The 15,182-nt window shown below is 46.7% G+C and overlaps 1 protein-coding gene across 1 annotated transcript in view; it reads left to right on the forward strand.

Moving 5' to 3' along the window:
• Positions 1 to 15,182, forward strand: part of SUPT6H (SPT6 homolog, histone chaperone and transcription elongation factor) — a 2,620,423-nt gene that overhangs the window by 2,227,835 nt on the left and 377,406 nt on the right. The window contains exon 30 of the mRNA XM_044054882.1: positions 4,641 to 4,754. Within this exon, the coding sequence (XP_043910817.1) occupies positions 4,641 to 4,754 (114 nt within the window). The remainder of the gene's footprint in view (positions 1 to 4,640; positions 4,755 to 15,182) is intronic.

A 15,182-nucleotide genomic window follows, 5' to 3' on the forward strand; every position in this document is an offset into this window, starting at 1 on the left:
ACTAATTCCATGTGCAAGACTGCATATGAGGAAACTACAATGGTATCTAAAAAGCTTATGGTGCCAACATTCTCAGGACCTAGAATCAATGATTCCTATCGTACCTTGTCTAAAGACAGAGTTCCTTTGGTGGGCAGAGGCCTGCCACCACAAGGGACTGCCATTCACTCTACCCCCTGCCACCCAAACCCTAACAACAGACGCATCAGACTATGCATGGGGGGCTCACTTGGCTGGGCAGTGCATTCAGGGCAAATGGAACCTGAGTCAAATGCACCTTCATATCAATCAAAAAGAAATGTTAGTTGTACAAAATGCTCTAACAGCCTTCAAGGACCATATTCTTCCAGGACAATTATTGGTAAAGATGGACAACACCACTGTTATGTGGTACATAAACAAGCAGGGGGGGAACCCATTTTACCCCCTCTGCAGACTAGCCATGGCCCTGTGGAACACAGCCTTGAGCTACCAGGTGCACCTACAAGCTTAATTCTTGCCAGGCAAGCTAAATACACTGGCAGACCTAAGCAGAAATTTCATGGACCCACACGAGTGGAAGCTGAAACCAAAGATATTCAATATTTTGAGAATCAAATGGGGGAGCCCAGAGATGCACCTGTTTGCCTCCCCTCGGAACTACCAGTTGGACAAATTCTGCACAAGGACTCCCCACAGATAAGCTTGGAAAGTGGATGCCCTGTCCTTCAGCTGGAAAAACCTATCAGTTTATGCCTTTCCGTCTCTGCCTCTCCTCTCCAAAGTGCTACTAAAGATCAGATAGGAAAACCTAGGAGAATATTTATTGCACCAGACTAGCCACGCCAACACTGGTACCTCCTCTTGCACAGTGTGTCACTTTTGGAACCGTGGCACCTGCCTCAGGCCCCTGCCTTGCTGTCCCAGCAGGAAGGTCAGATACTGCACCCACAGCTTCAAACCCTGAACCTTGCAGCCAGGCTAATGACCTCTCCTTTACCATCACTCAGTAAGCAAGGGGTGGATGTCATTCTGGAAGCAAGGAGGCATAGTACTAGAAAATCCTATGCTGAAAAGTGGAAAATATTCTGTTCCTGGAGCCAAACATAGGGAATGCACACAACTGTGCCCAATTTTACCATTCATTCTTCCATACTTAACTGAGATGCTTCACAAGGGCCTTTCCTTTTCTTCCATCACAATTCATGCCTCCGCCATCTCGGCTCATTATAATATAGTGCCACCCCTCTTCTCTCATCCACTGCTGAAGCAATTCCTCAGAGGGGCCAAAAACTAAAGACCACCTATGAGAGCCCCTACTCCAGCCTGGGACCTTAACTTTGTATTTGAAAAGCTCACTCTGCCTCCCTTTGAGCCAGCTGCAAATGTAGAGAAATTCCTTTCTTGGAAAACAGCTGTCCTCCTAGCCATCACTTTAACAAGAAGAGTGTCTGAATTACAGGCCCTCTTGGCAGTTGGAGCCTTTCATCAACTTTCATGCAGAGAGGGTGTCCCTCAGGACCAATTCCTCCTTTATGCCCAAGGCAGTATCCAGTGTGGCCCTTAATCAGTCCATTCATTTGCCAACCTTCTTTTCTAATCCACAGAACAAAGGGGAACAAATACTGCACTCCTTGGATGTGCACAGACAACTTAGATTGTACTTGGACAGGACTAAGCCTCTCAGGAAATCTGAACAGCTGCTGGTTGCATTTGCTGCAGGGGCAGAGGGGAAGGCAATTTCTAAGCAAACCATTTCTAAGTGGATATGCCATTGCATTAATTTCTGCTATAAGCATCATGGAAAACCTGTCCCACAGGGGATAAGACCACATTCAACCAGGGTTGCATCTACCTCTACAGCTTTTCTCAGAGGTGTCCCTGCCAGGGACATCCTAGAAGCTGCTACCTGGTGTTCTGTACATACCTTCACCAAGCATTTTCCAATTTTTTCTAAATCCAGAGCTGGTTTTGCCACTGCAGTCTTGCAGGGCCTTATAGCTGGTCCTAATACTATCTAACTGCCTCCTCCCTTCCTTAGCTTTGGGAATCTACCCAAATGTAATGACTGCAACAGTGAAACACAAAGAACATAGTACAGTTATGTACACTTACCATAAATGTTGATGTTCGAGTGTAGTCACTGTTGCAGTCCTGGTTACCCTCCCACCAGCCCCCTGACTTCTATTGACTATACCTCTATTCTTGTTTACTATGCTTAAAGCTTTCTGGTGTATTTGCTTTTTGTTGGAGGTGTAACCTTGTATATAATTGCTTCCCATTATGGGGGCACCTGACATCTGGGGCAAGAAAAAATGATGTAATGGCATCGGCTGCATGCGTTATACCCCTGACAACTTGACGTCATGGAAGATGAGACAGCAACTGATGCATGACTCAAGACTTTATCAGGCCGACTGAGGTTCACCTGCAAGCAGATAACCCTGCAACAGTGAATAGACTCGAACATCTACATATATGTTAAGTTTACACAACTGTACTTTTCCTTCTTAGCTCCTTCTCTTGAATTTTTTTGGTTAAAGTCACTGTCCCTAACTCCCACTAGTTTGTGTGGAGATGATTTATCCATATGGGAGCCCACTTTCTCTGAATTGTAAAAGAATTCAGGTGGACTTCACTTCTTGCAGCAAAGCTTCCAACATTCAGAACTTGTAATGGCTTTGGCTGCAGGATTGAGAAGTTCACTTTGAAACTGGCAATCAACATCAATAACGGTCTGACATCAGAAGGTAATCTGTATGAGTCATGACTCTACAGCTCCTAACATGTCATAGTCCACTGCAGCACCTACATATTCAAGTATGTGCAAGACACTCTGAAGATAGTGGATGCAGGTAACCTGAGAAGGCCAAGAAGAATCTTGAGCCTGGACTTGCCCTTAGCCCTCATCCAGGCTTCCTGCATGTAGAACTCTTCCCGCCATATCTTTGGACAAGAATGACCATGAAGAATATGATGCCTGTCAGAATGAATGCAGTCCTCTGAGCTGAGTTCAGAGGGGGCTCTTGCTGCTTTACAAAGATCCCCAGGTGTTTACAGACATGGGAACACCTAAACCAGGGACTCCACCCAAGAATCTGTCATTGGGGCCCCCTTAAATTCTAGCCATCCATGCAAGGGAATGCATGAGCATCCTTCTTCTTTTAGACTTCAACCTTTGTGGCTAGCACCAGGCACAGAAGATTGTTCAGAGCGCAACATGTTATACTGATACTGATACCCAAAATGAGTGAGCTGAAGGAATCTCCTATTCAGTTCCTGATACCATTGTGTTGGAAGGTATCTGTTATATCAAAGGACACTTAATTGGTGCTTTGTGGCAGCAGGAACATGAGCCCTTGCAGAGTGTAGCCACCTGGAAGTTGGCAGATCAGATGTGTTTATTATACTTGCTATGGTCCATAGTCATGCTGAAATCTCCTACCCTATTCAGAACCAGAAAGAGGCAGTAGAACCACAGTTCTCCTTGAATACCAGTTTAGATGCGTCAGTAGAGCTGTGTAGAGGAGGCTTGGGGGGGGGGGAGGAAGAAAGCTTGACATGAAGGACTCCTTCAGAGATCAATTGATAGGGTGAGTGCATATAGTTATTTATAGCAGGCTCTTGCATAGCAAAACGTTGAGTTTTCCCAGCTCAGTATCTGAGCAGTCTGTGTCATTTTTACTCTTTCATTCATATAGACACATATACACTATCTTATCTTTGGATATTCAGGAAATTTGCATGCATTTGCTTGTTTGACCTTATGAAGCATATAAGAATATACATCTGTTGTGATATAATTCAGGGTGAGGTATCAGTCATATTCAGAAGTGTTTTTAGGTTTGTTGAGGAGGAGTAATGTGATCATTAAGCATGTTAAAACTTTGCACCGCAAACTATTGTTTTAACTCGTAGTCTGTTTTTAATTCCACACCCTTAAATGCAGTACTAAATGAGTTGAAGACCTTCCTGTGATGCTTCTCCAGTATTTTCCATTTTTCTTCTTATTTAAGGAATAAAGTTACTTAACAATACAACATTATTTTTTTATGACATATAATTTTAAATGTACAGATCATTGTGGAAGTGCAGCAGTATACTTAAAAAGGACAGAATGAAGAACTTGTGGTCTGGTTTAGTTTTTGCTTCATCTGAGTTGCATCTAGTTGTCATGCAGCACATTCCTGACATTTTTTTGGCCTTATAGATAAGGATCAACTTTTAGCTTTAATTTTTGGTAATACATTGGTCAAACAAAATGATTTTGGTTATTGTGCTGGTGAATGTTGCTCATCTTTGTTATTGTTTACTATTACTAAAGTCTGTCTGCTTCTGTTGGAATTGTATGTCTAGTTTGCTGTGACTGCTAACACAGACAGCTCTGTCGTTTCAAAAGAGGAATTCCTTTTCCTTGGCAATATAATGACAGGGCGTTAGAATGTAATAAACAGGAGTGAATGTATGTACATCCCTTTCATAGAAGGAGCAATCAGGAAGGTGCTGATTCTTTTCCTAACAAAGTAGCTGTTCACACAGGTGGGTTTAACTTGTCAGCCTTCATCTAAACATTCTTAGCTAATCAAAGCCATATCTTTTTAAGTTATGTATCTTTGAAAAGACTAACAGTTAAGCATCTTTATTGTATTTTCATTTTTCAGGAATTTGAAGATCTAGATGAAATTATTGCTCGCTATGTGCAACCAATGGCATCATTTGCAAGAGACCTTCTTAGTCACAAATATTACCAAGAGTCTTGTGCAGGAGAGAAAAAGGTAAGTTGTTGTCAAAGTGTTGATATTTCATACTTGAGTAACTTGTGATTCACAGAAGTAATCCAGGAATTATGCATTTGTTGGCATGCAACAGAACTGATTTTCTGACATTCATCGATTATCAGCATGTTTTGACAGGTTTTGTATTTAATGATTATACTATTCAAGATGTAGTTGTAGGGGTACTATTTTTTTCTGTCCTTTGTTGATTGACTGCCATTCTCCTTCATGTCCCTTGGTGCTTGCCATCTGTGGCAGGTGCTTGCCACGAATTTCCCTTTACAGTGTAACTGGATTTGTAGAAATTAGGTTTTGTGCTTCCTTCATCCACTCAGACCACACATGCTTTAAGAACTCTGCCTGGTTACTTTTGTATAGGTGATGACGCACTGTGAAATCACTGGGCTGATGTTCTTTGTGTTTCACTGTTGTAGTCATTACATTTGGGTTATCTGTTTGCAGTAGCCCTCATTCGGCCTGTTTATCAAAGTATTGGTTCCTGCGTCAGTTGCTGTCTCATCTTCCATGATGTCAGGTAGTCAGAGGTATAAAGCATGCAGCCGACGCCATTACATCAGTCTTTCTTGCCGTGTAGTGCCCAAAGCAGAAGCAGTTCGCAAGTGCAGGTCGGCCGACTCCTGAAATTTTTGTTTTCGAGTTTCAGAACCGAAGTTTTCAACTAAGCTAAGTACCTCGTTGGGGAACCTTTTTCTTGCTCTAAACTGATGTCAGTAAAAGTTAACAATTGTATTTCTTGTGGAAAGCAAGTACCTCATAAAGATTTTCATTCGTACTGCATTCTTTGCTTAGGCCCAGACCACGACATACCTCGCTGTCGGTTTTGTGCCTTATTCAAACCTCGAACTATTCGTCGTCTGTTCATTTATGCTTCTAAATATTTTGGTACTCAGTTCAATTATCCAGAAATAGCTTCGGTAAGCCACCCGACTACCGACATTCCGAAAAAATGCAAAGTTAAAGACAGAGACAGACCGCATAGGTCCAAAGCTGCCGACAACACTTCTCCTAAGCTAGTCGCCAGTTCGCCGGTACTCAATGAAGTGCTTTCGCAGCCCCTGATGCCCGCTACTTCAGATTCCCAGGCCTCTACTGAGACCCATTGGGAGTCTGGTATGCTTCGAGATGCTTCTTCGACTGTGGAACCTACGGATGTCTCTACCTTGGATGGGTCCGGAGCCGCTGTGCAGGCACCGGCTCCTGAGGGTGTATTCAAGCCTACTGACTTGCATATTAAACCAACGCCATCTTCTTCTTCAAGGCCTAAAACTCGATTCATGCCTAGAAAACTGACGCCCAGACTGCATGGTCAGGCCCCCTATGCCTAAAAAAACAAATGATGTTATGTGATCCTATCTCGCCTACATTCTGACTGATGGGCTCGGAGCCGATCCCTCGGCTCCAACTCGGCACGCTTATGCTATAGAGCGAGGCCTCTAATTGGCTGAGCTATCTTTATCCCAGGATGCACCACCACTAATCCCCCAGATCTCATTTGCCGCTTACAGAGCTTGGACGTGGTCTCAACATTGGCTGGGCTAAGTACTATATTAATAGTCTCTTTTCCTGTCAGTAGTTCTCTCTTTTCAACCCAAAAGCTGTTTTAACGGCTATTTTTTGTGTACGAGTGTATCTCTTGCTGTTTTATTAAATTTTGCTTTATTTTTCCTGTCAGAGAAGGTTCCGTTTCAGTTAGAGGGGCCTTCCCCTGTACTAACTACTTTAGTGGTTGTGTGTGGTTCAAGTACCCGTTTGAGTTAGAGGGTCTTGACCCTCCTTGTTTTCTCCCTTTCTTTCTCTGTGTTTAAAAAAAAAAAAAAAAAAAAAAAAAAAAAGTTTCTTTCAGTTTATAATATTCTGAGTACAGGCATACTTATTTGTACCTGTGTCCTAAACTGTTTAAAGTTTACTGTTGTGTTCTGTTTTTTCTGCATAACTATGTCTAAGGAACATAAACCCTCCGGGTTTAAAAAGTGCACGAGGTGTTGGTTTAAAATGTCCATAACGGACGACCACTCCTCGTGCGTCTATTGTCTTGGCGCCAAACATCTCCAGGAATCCTGCAGTGTATGCCATGCGTTTTCCTCCCGAGTCCTCCAGGAGAGGAAAAACAAATTAATCCTCAAAGGATTAATCAAGCCTTCTTTCGAGGAGGCTCTATCTTCCTCTCCGTCTCCTTCTAAGAAGAGGAAAGCGCCGGCTCCGACCATTCAGTCGGAACCGACGGCTTAAAAAGGTAAGCAGACTTCTCCATCGGCTCCACGGACTTCGGAGCCGAGGTCGGAACGGTCTGCCTCGATGCCTCCTACCTCGACCCCTCTGGTTTCGGAGCCGAGGTCTGGAGCATCGAGAGGCGGGTCACCCTCATCGGCTCCACTGATACTGGAGCCGATAAGGGTCATTGGCTCAGACACTTCCCCCTCGGAGCCGAAGTCCTTATCGGCGCCGAGGGAAATTTCCTTGAAGGTTTCCTCGGAGCCGATAATTGTGGAGTCCTTTCGGAGCCGGTCCCCGAGCCCTTTGGAGCCGATGGAGAAATCGGTTCGGGCCCGATCGGTATCCTCGAGATCTTCCAGGATGTCTGATTCGGACATCGACAGGGTACTCCTTCGACTTTTCCAGTCTCCGGTGTTCCAAAAGATGGTTTCGGCTCCAGCCCATTTGGCTTCGGAGCCGATGGTCCACTCCCTTACAGTACTTCCTCCTCCAACAGCTTCGGCACCGTTGGAGCAGGTGTTGGTGGAACCAGTGGAGGTGTTAGGGTCAGGCCCGACCCTTGCTCCGACTCCGGCTCCTGGGTCGGAGTTCAGTGCACGGACTTCTTCCTTCGGCCCTGGGGGGGAGGCTTCGGGATTGATACCTTCAGTCCCAAGTCTCCCTCTTGGTGCGTCGGCGGCGGGAGTACCGTCCACTGTCATGGCCACAGAGGGGGGACCTTCCCAGGATTCTGGTGGTCCCGCCTTCAGGGCTATGAGGAGTGCTCTAGCCAAATCTTCATTGGCTACCTCCACAGTTTCCCCAGCTCCTTCCCTACATTTGGAGACTGGGTCATTGGCAGTTCCCCTGTCAGCAGACAGCGGAGCCCCGGGGCCTCAGGTTACCCCCGCGGGGGTTTCTCCCCCTCCTGGAGGTCCTTCTGAAGCCTCTTCGGAAGAACCTTCCAGGAAGAAAACGTGCAAGAGGAAGCACGTTGACTCCCCTGACGAGTCTTTGACATCTGACACCGATCTCGATGATGCAGAGGGGTCCCCCAAGTCATCCTCGGATGATGTCTCCTTTGCAGACATCCTAGAAGCCCTAAAACAACGAGGCGGCTGGCAGTCCAAACCTCCCTCTGCTGATGAGTCGGTGTTCCTGAAGGCCTTCGGGGCTCAGCCCTCCGCCTCCTGGGTGTCTCCGCCCTTCGACGAGCTCTTGGATTTGATCTATCGAAGGGCGTGGGAACACCTGGACTCTGTGGAACCGGTGCCCGCTCGTCCAAACAAATTTCTTTCAGCACCCCCAGATAGAGAGTTCCTCACGAAAGGTGTGGCTGTGGATGCTATGGTGGTGGCATCTGCTACACAGCAGGATGTAGCAGAGGCTTCTACGTCCGTCCATCCTCCTAATAAGGAGTCTAGGAGCATGGATGAGTCAGTGTTCCTGAAGGCCTTCGGGGCTCAGCCCTCCGCCTCCTGGGTGTCTCCGCCCTTCGACGAGCTCTTGGATTTGATCTATCGAAGGGCGTGGGAACACCTGGACTCTGTGGAACCGGTGCCCGCTCGTCCAAACAAATTTCTTTCAGCACCCCCAGATAGAGAGTTCCTCACGAAAGGTGTGGCTGTGGATGCTATGGTGGTGGCATCTGCTACACAGCAGGATGTAGCAGAGGCTTCTACGTCCGTCCATCCTCCTAATAAGGAGTCTAGGAGCATGGATCGGTACGGCAAGCGCACCCTAAGTTCAGCGGCCGTTACCTTGAGGTCTCTGAACTACCTTACGCACTTTACGAGATTCCAGAGGGATCTGATTAAGGAGCTGTCCGATACCCTCTTAGGTAACCTGCCTGAGGAGCTGGCCCAGACGGTTGGATCTCAGCTGGCTACAATGTCATCCATTTCGAACTCGTCCATGAGGCTCATCTCGTATGCGGCCGAAGGGGCGAGTAGAGCGGCGGGTACAGGCATTGCTCTACGGAGACAAGCCTGGCTCCGCCTGTGTCATTTCGCGGAGGCCTTCAAGTCTTCATTCGACGCCTTTGATGGGTCCTCCCTGTTTGGGCCCAAGGTGAAAGACACACTTACCCACTGTGAACAGGAGGGTAAGACTCTGACTGCCGTAGGGGCACAATTTTCCACTCCCTTTCGGCCTTATCCCAAGGCTAAAAGAGGAGGGAAGATGTGGTTCCGGAGATCGCAGAAGTCTTACACCTCTCAGCAGGAAGGTTCCCCCTCCAGAGGCAGAGGAGGGGGACATTCATCAGGAAGACGCCGTCCCAGAGGCGGCAGAGGCCCCCGCAACACTGGAGACCGCGAGTCCTTTCGTGGCTCTTCAACCTTTCATAGTCCCTGAGGGATTGCCCGACTGTGCTGATCCGGAGCCAGTCGGAGGTCATTTTTCGAAGCACCTAAAGGCCTGGGAAGGGATCACTCAGGACCGATGGGTGCTTCGAATTATCGCCGGAGGTTACTCCATCCCATTCTGTTGTCCCCCCCCCCCCCCTCAGTCCAAAAGAATCCCGGACCCGCCACCCAGTCAGCGGGATACCGCAGCCATAGAAATTTCAAAACTGCTGCAAAAAGGAGCCATCCAACCGGTCCCCGCAGACCAGATCGGATTAGGGACTTACTCAAGATTCTTTTTAGTGCCAAAAAAGACCGGGGACTTGAGGCCCATTTTGGACCTAAGCAACCTAAACCGTTCAGTCAAGAAATCCAAGTTCCGAATGGTCACTTTACAAACCATTCTCCCATTGTTGGAGAAAGGTGTTTGGATGTGCTCCATAGACCTCAAGGACGCGTATTACCATATCAAAATACATCAAACGTCCAGGAGACACTTGCGCTTCAGCCTAGGAAGCAGTCATTTTCAGTTCCGTGCGCTGCCCTTTGGTCTCACCACAGCCCCCAGGGTGTTCACCAAATGCTTGGCAGTAGTGACTACTCACTTGAGGAGTCTAGGATTCCAGGTGTTTCCGTACCTAGACGACTGGCTTCTAACTGCCACCTCCAAGCATCTACTTCTCACGGAGCCTGCAAGCCACAACATCACTGGGCAATTCCTCGAATCACCTTCAATTGGCCAAAGTCTGTGTTACGGCCATCTCAAAGAATAAGATTCATAGGGGCAGAGATAGATTCAAACCAGATGCGGGTCTATCTACCTGCAGACAGAATTCAAATCATACAAGATCAGGTTCGAGCCTTACTCCCCAGGTCCAAAGCCCCAGCCAGAATGGTCATGCAACTTCTGGGATCGATGTCTGCCACAGTTCTGCTAGTTCCCTTGGCAAGGTTACACATGAGAATCCTCCAATGGCTTCTTTCAACTCAGTGGTCCTTTCAGGAACTCCCTCTCATTCATCTAATATGGATCACAGAATCTTGCAGACGGGACCTTCGCTGGTGGCTAGTGTCCTCCAATTTGGATCAGGGACGACCCTTTGTTCTTCCTCCTCCGGCGGCCACTTTGACCACGGACGCCTCCCAGACGGAGTGGGGGGGGCATTCCCTGGGCAGGTCAGTCCAGGGCAAATGGCATCCGGAAGAGACCTCTCTCCACATCAACATCCTAGAAATGAGGGCAGTACTCCTGTCCCTTCAAGCCCTTCACTGTTACCTCCCTCAGGGCGTAATTGCTGTTCACTCGGACAACATGTCAGTTGTCTGGTACCTGAACAAGCAGGGAGGGACCAGATCCTATCCTCTTTGCAGAGAAGCGATGAGGGTCTGGGAATGGGCAATCTCAACCAAACGCTTTCTAGTGGCTACTCACATACCGGGCAAATCCAATGTCATAGCCGACAGGTTGAGCAGAACCATCCTCTCTCCTCACGAATGGTCTCTGAACATGACTATTACAAGACAGATTTTCAGCGAATGGGGGGTTCCGTGCTGCGACCTCTTCGCGACTCCTCTGAATGCGAAGTGCAAAGATTTTTTCTCCCTAACCCCGGCTCCGGGGAAGAGCCCTATGGACGCGTTAGTCCATCCTTGGCCCACCGGCCTGCTTTATGCCTTCCCTCCAGTTCCTCTCCTACCCAAGGTAATTCAGAAGGCTTCTCTCTTACGGAGCAAGATGATCTTAATTGCTCCTTACTGACCTCGTCAAGTCTGGTTTCCCTATCTTCGGAAACATGCTCTGGAAGGTCCATGGTTCCTGGACCAGGTCCCAGACCTACTGATTCATCAGTCGGGACTACTACACCAGTCCCTACACACATTAAGATTGACGGCCTGGCTCCTCCTCTTCCAACCATAGTCAGGAGACATGCACTAGACCCAGATGTAGTGCACATATTGTCTTCAGCCCACAAGTCTGCTACGAAGAAACTTTATTCTAGCAAATGGAAAAGATTTGCTATATGGGCTCAACTCCGGGGCCTGGACCCCATTTCAACCCCCGTAGCAGAAGTACTCAAGTTCCTAACCTCTCTTTTCAACCAAGGCTCTTCTGTTTCTACCATCAAAGTACAATTGGCAGCGATTTCTAATTTTCATGAATCCATAGACCCACCCTTAATGAGCAACAGGTTGTGTAAGACCTTCTTGAAAGGTGCTGCTCTATTAAGACCTCCGGTTTCTCATCCTGCACCTCCATGAAATCTCGATATAGTATTACGTGCCTTGACTTCTTCCCCCTTTGAACCGGCAGCTACCTGTGATTTAAAGTTTCTATCATGGAAGACAGCTTTTCTAGTGGCAATTACTTCAGCCAGAAGGGTTTCAGAACTTCAAGCTTTGTCAGTGAAACCTCCATACTTGGTTTTTCATACAGACAGAGTGTCCCTCAGACCAAATCCTTCTTTTGTTCCTAAAGTCTGTTCTACTTTATGCTTGCAACAGTCATTAGAGCTCCCAGTTTTTTTCCCGAAATACTCCAATAAAGCGGAATTTATTTTCCACACACTAGATGTCCACAGGCAGTTACGTTTTTATTTGGATAGGACCAAACAATCAAGGAAGACAGATCAGTTGTTTGTGTCCTTTGCAGAAAACAAATCACAAAGGTCACTATTGCCAAATGGATCAGAGATTGTATTACTCAAGCTTATGTTTATTCTAACAAGGAGCTTTCCACCTCTGTCAAGGCTCATTCTACAAGGGCTATGGCTACTTCGGTAGCATTTCATTATAAGCTTGCTATTAGTGACATTTGTGCTGCGGCTACATGGTCTTCCCCGCATACCTTCATTTCTCACTACAAATTAGATGTGGCATCTAGAGGACGAGCTTCATTTGGTTCCACAGTGCTCAGGAGTGTTTTCCAACAATGAAGTGCTTTCGCAGCCCCTGATGCCCGCTACTTCAGATTCCCAGGCCTCTACTGAGACCCATTGGGAGTCTGGTATGCTTCGAGATGCTTCTTCGACTGTGGAACCTACGGATGTCTCTACCTTGGATGGGTCCGGAGCCGCTGTGCAGGCACCGGCTCCTGAGGGTGTATTCAAGCCTACTGACTTGCATATTAAACCAACGCCATCTTCTTCTTCAAGGCCTAAAACTCGATTCATGCCTAGAAAACTGACGCCCAGACTGCATGGTCAGGCCCCCTATGCCTAAAAAAACAAATGTTAAGAATGGCTGAAGACCTTATTACTCTAATCAGGGGAAGCCACCCTTCCCCCTGTAAGAGACCTAGGACTGATTTTCCTTCTGATTCTTCTGATCAGGACTCTGAAATTTCTCTTTCCACTGATGACCAGGATTTACCCTTCTCTACCTATGAGTATTCTGATGCAGAGGACTCCATTCCCTCTGCTTCCCCTCCAGAGGATTTCTCTTTTGGTGAAACCTTGCATACTCTTAGGGAGCATTTTCACTGGGAAAGCCAGGATTACTCTGAATCCAAACAGAGGCTTTGGGATTTCTTACTTCTTCCCCAACACAGGCCTTTAGCTATACCTTTATATAGCCTTTAGAAGCCTTCTCGGAATCTAGCCTGGCCCCTGACTATTTACCTCTTGCTCCCAGAAATCCTGATAGGTATTACAGGGTTCCTGACTCTCACAAGTTCCTTTTTAAAAATCCTACTGCAGATCCTGAAACCATTTCACAGGGACCCAAGGGCATTAAGGCTACTACTGCCAAAAATCCTTCCCCCTCTGGTAGAGATTCCAGGGCGCTGGATAGATGGGGTAAGAAAGTATACACTTCTGCAACCTTGGCCATTAGGGCCTTAAACTGCAAGTTTCATATGTGAAAGTATCAGCCGCATATTATTGGATTGCTTAAACAGAAATTGATGATTCCTGCTGAAAATAAAGATTTACAGGATTTAATGCATTTTGCTGAACAAGTTGGAAAACATACTTTGCAATGTGGTTTTGATTCATTAGAGGCATCTTGTAGGGCTACTGTCACTGGGTCTGTACTTAGAAGGCATGCTTGGCTTAAGAAGCAATCTTTGCCGGATCATGTTAAGGCTAAATTGCTGGATGCTCTCTTAAACCAAGACCCGCCTGTTTGGCAACAAAGCAGAAGTAGTACTTAAAAAGATGGAGGAAAAAGCTAAATCTTTGCAAACTGTTAAAGATTTTCTGCAAGTACAGCCTCCCAGATTTAGCAGGCATTGGCCCTCTAAGAACTGGTCCTTTCCTGCCTCTTCCAGGCCTTCTCAGTCCAAACCCAGAACCAGCAGAACACCCAGGCTGCAGTCTCAAGGAACTCACAGGACTAAGCAGTGGGGGGGCTCCCACTTTCAAAGCAGGAAGTAGTAAGACTCCCCCCTAGGGTAAACAGTCTCAATGACTTAACTTTAAACCTTCCAAGCCCTGCTCAACTGACTGTTCCTTAACGGGGCAAGATTGCCCTGCAGGCAAAAAAGTGGGAACTCATTACCCAGGACAAATGGGTTTTAAATATAGTTTCCCAAGGATACAGATTCCACTTCCACTCCTTACCAACCCCAAACAGTTGGCCAAATCTACCTCCAAATCAGTGTGCAGAGGCTCAAAAGCAAGTTGTCTTTCTTTTAAGCATCAGGGCTATTTATCCTGTCCCAGAAGAATAATGGGGGCAAGGTTTCTACTCAAGACTTTTTTCTGGTACCCAGAAAAGACACTTCCTGGCGTCCTATCCTGGACCTGTCTGTCCTAAACACATTTTTGGTAATCCCAAAATTCAAGATGTTAACTCTTCAACTGCTTCCTATGCTAGGCAAAGATGCCTGGTTGGCAATACTGGACTTAAAGGAAGCCTACCTGCACATCCCAAATCCCAGTAAAGGAATCTTGCAGAAGATACCTATGCATCAAAGCAGGCTACATGCACTGTCAGTTCTCTGCACTTCCCTTTGGCTTATCTACTGTGCCCAGGGTATTCACAAAGTGCCTAGCTCCAGTCATTGCCTTTTGCAGGCAAAGAAATATTCAAATATACCCATACCTGGAAGATTGTCTAATTCAGGCAGAAAGCCAGGACATACTATTGAATCATTTGGCTTTTGTAAAGAAATTGCTAACTTCTCCAGGGCACGCCATAAACGAAAAGAAATCCCATCTTGTACTCTGCCAGCAAATTGTGTTTCTTGGGAGCTAGCTTGAATACAACTTCCCAGATGGCCTACCTCACACCAGAGAAACAAGTTCATTTGACAGCCTACTTCAAACTACTGGCCACAAAGACCCAGCTATCTGCAAGGAAAATACTGCAAGCCCTGGGGTTCATGGCCACCTGCATTCTGCTAATTCCATATGCAAGACTGCATTTGAGGAAACTACAGTGGTATCTAAAAAGCCTATGGTGCAACATTCTCAGGATCTATAATCAGTGATTCCTATCATACCTTTTCTACAGATAGAGTTCCTTTGGTGGGCAGAGGCCTGTCACCAAAACAAGTGACTGCCATTCACTCTACCCCCTGCCACCCAAACCCCAACAACAGATGCATCATACTATGCATGGGGGGCTCACTTGGCAGGGAAGTGCCTTCAGGGCAAATGGAAACCAAGTCAAATGCACCTGCATATCAGTCAAAAAGTAATGTTAGCTGTACATAATGCTCTGACAGCCTCCAAGAACCACATTATTCCAGGACAGTTATTGGTAAAGACAGACAAACACCACTGTTATGTGGTACATAAACAAGCAGGGAGGAACCCACTCATACTCTCTCTGCAGACTAGCCATGGCTCTGTGGAACACAGCCTTGAGCTACCAAGTGCACCTACAGGCTCAGTTCCTGCCAGGAAAGCTAAATACACTGGCAGAT

This window comes from Protopterus annectens, chromosome 13.part0 (assembly GCF_019279795.1).
Source record: "Protopterus annectens isolate FY-2018-M chromosome 13.part0, PAN1.0, whole genome shotgun sequence".
NCBI lineage: Eukaryota > Metazoa > Chordata > Ceratodontiformes > Protopteridae > Protopterus > Protopterus annectens.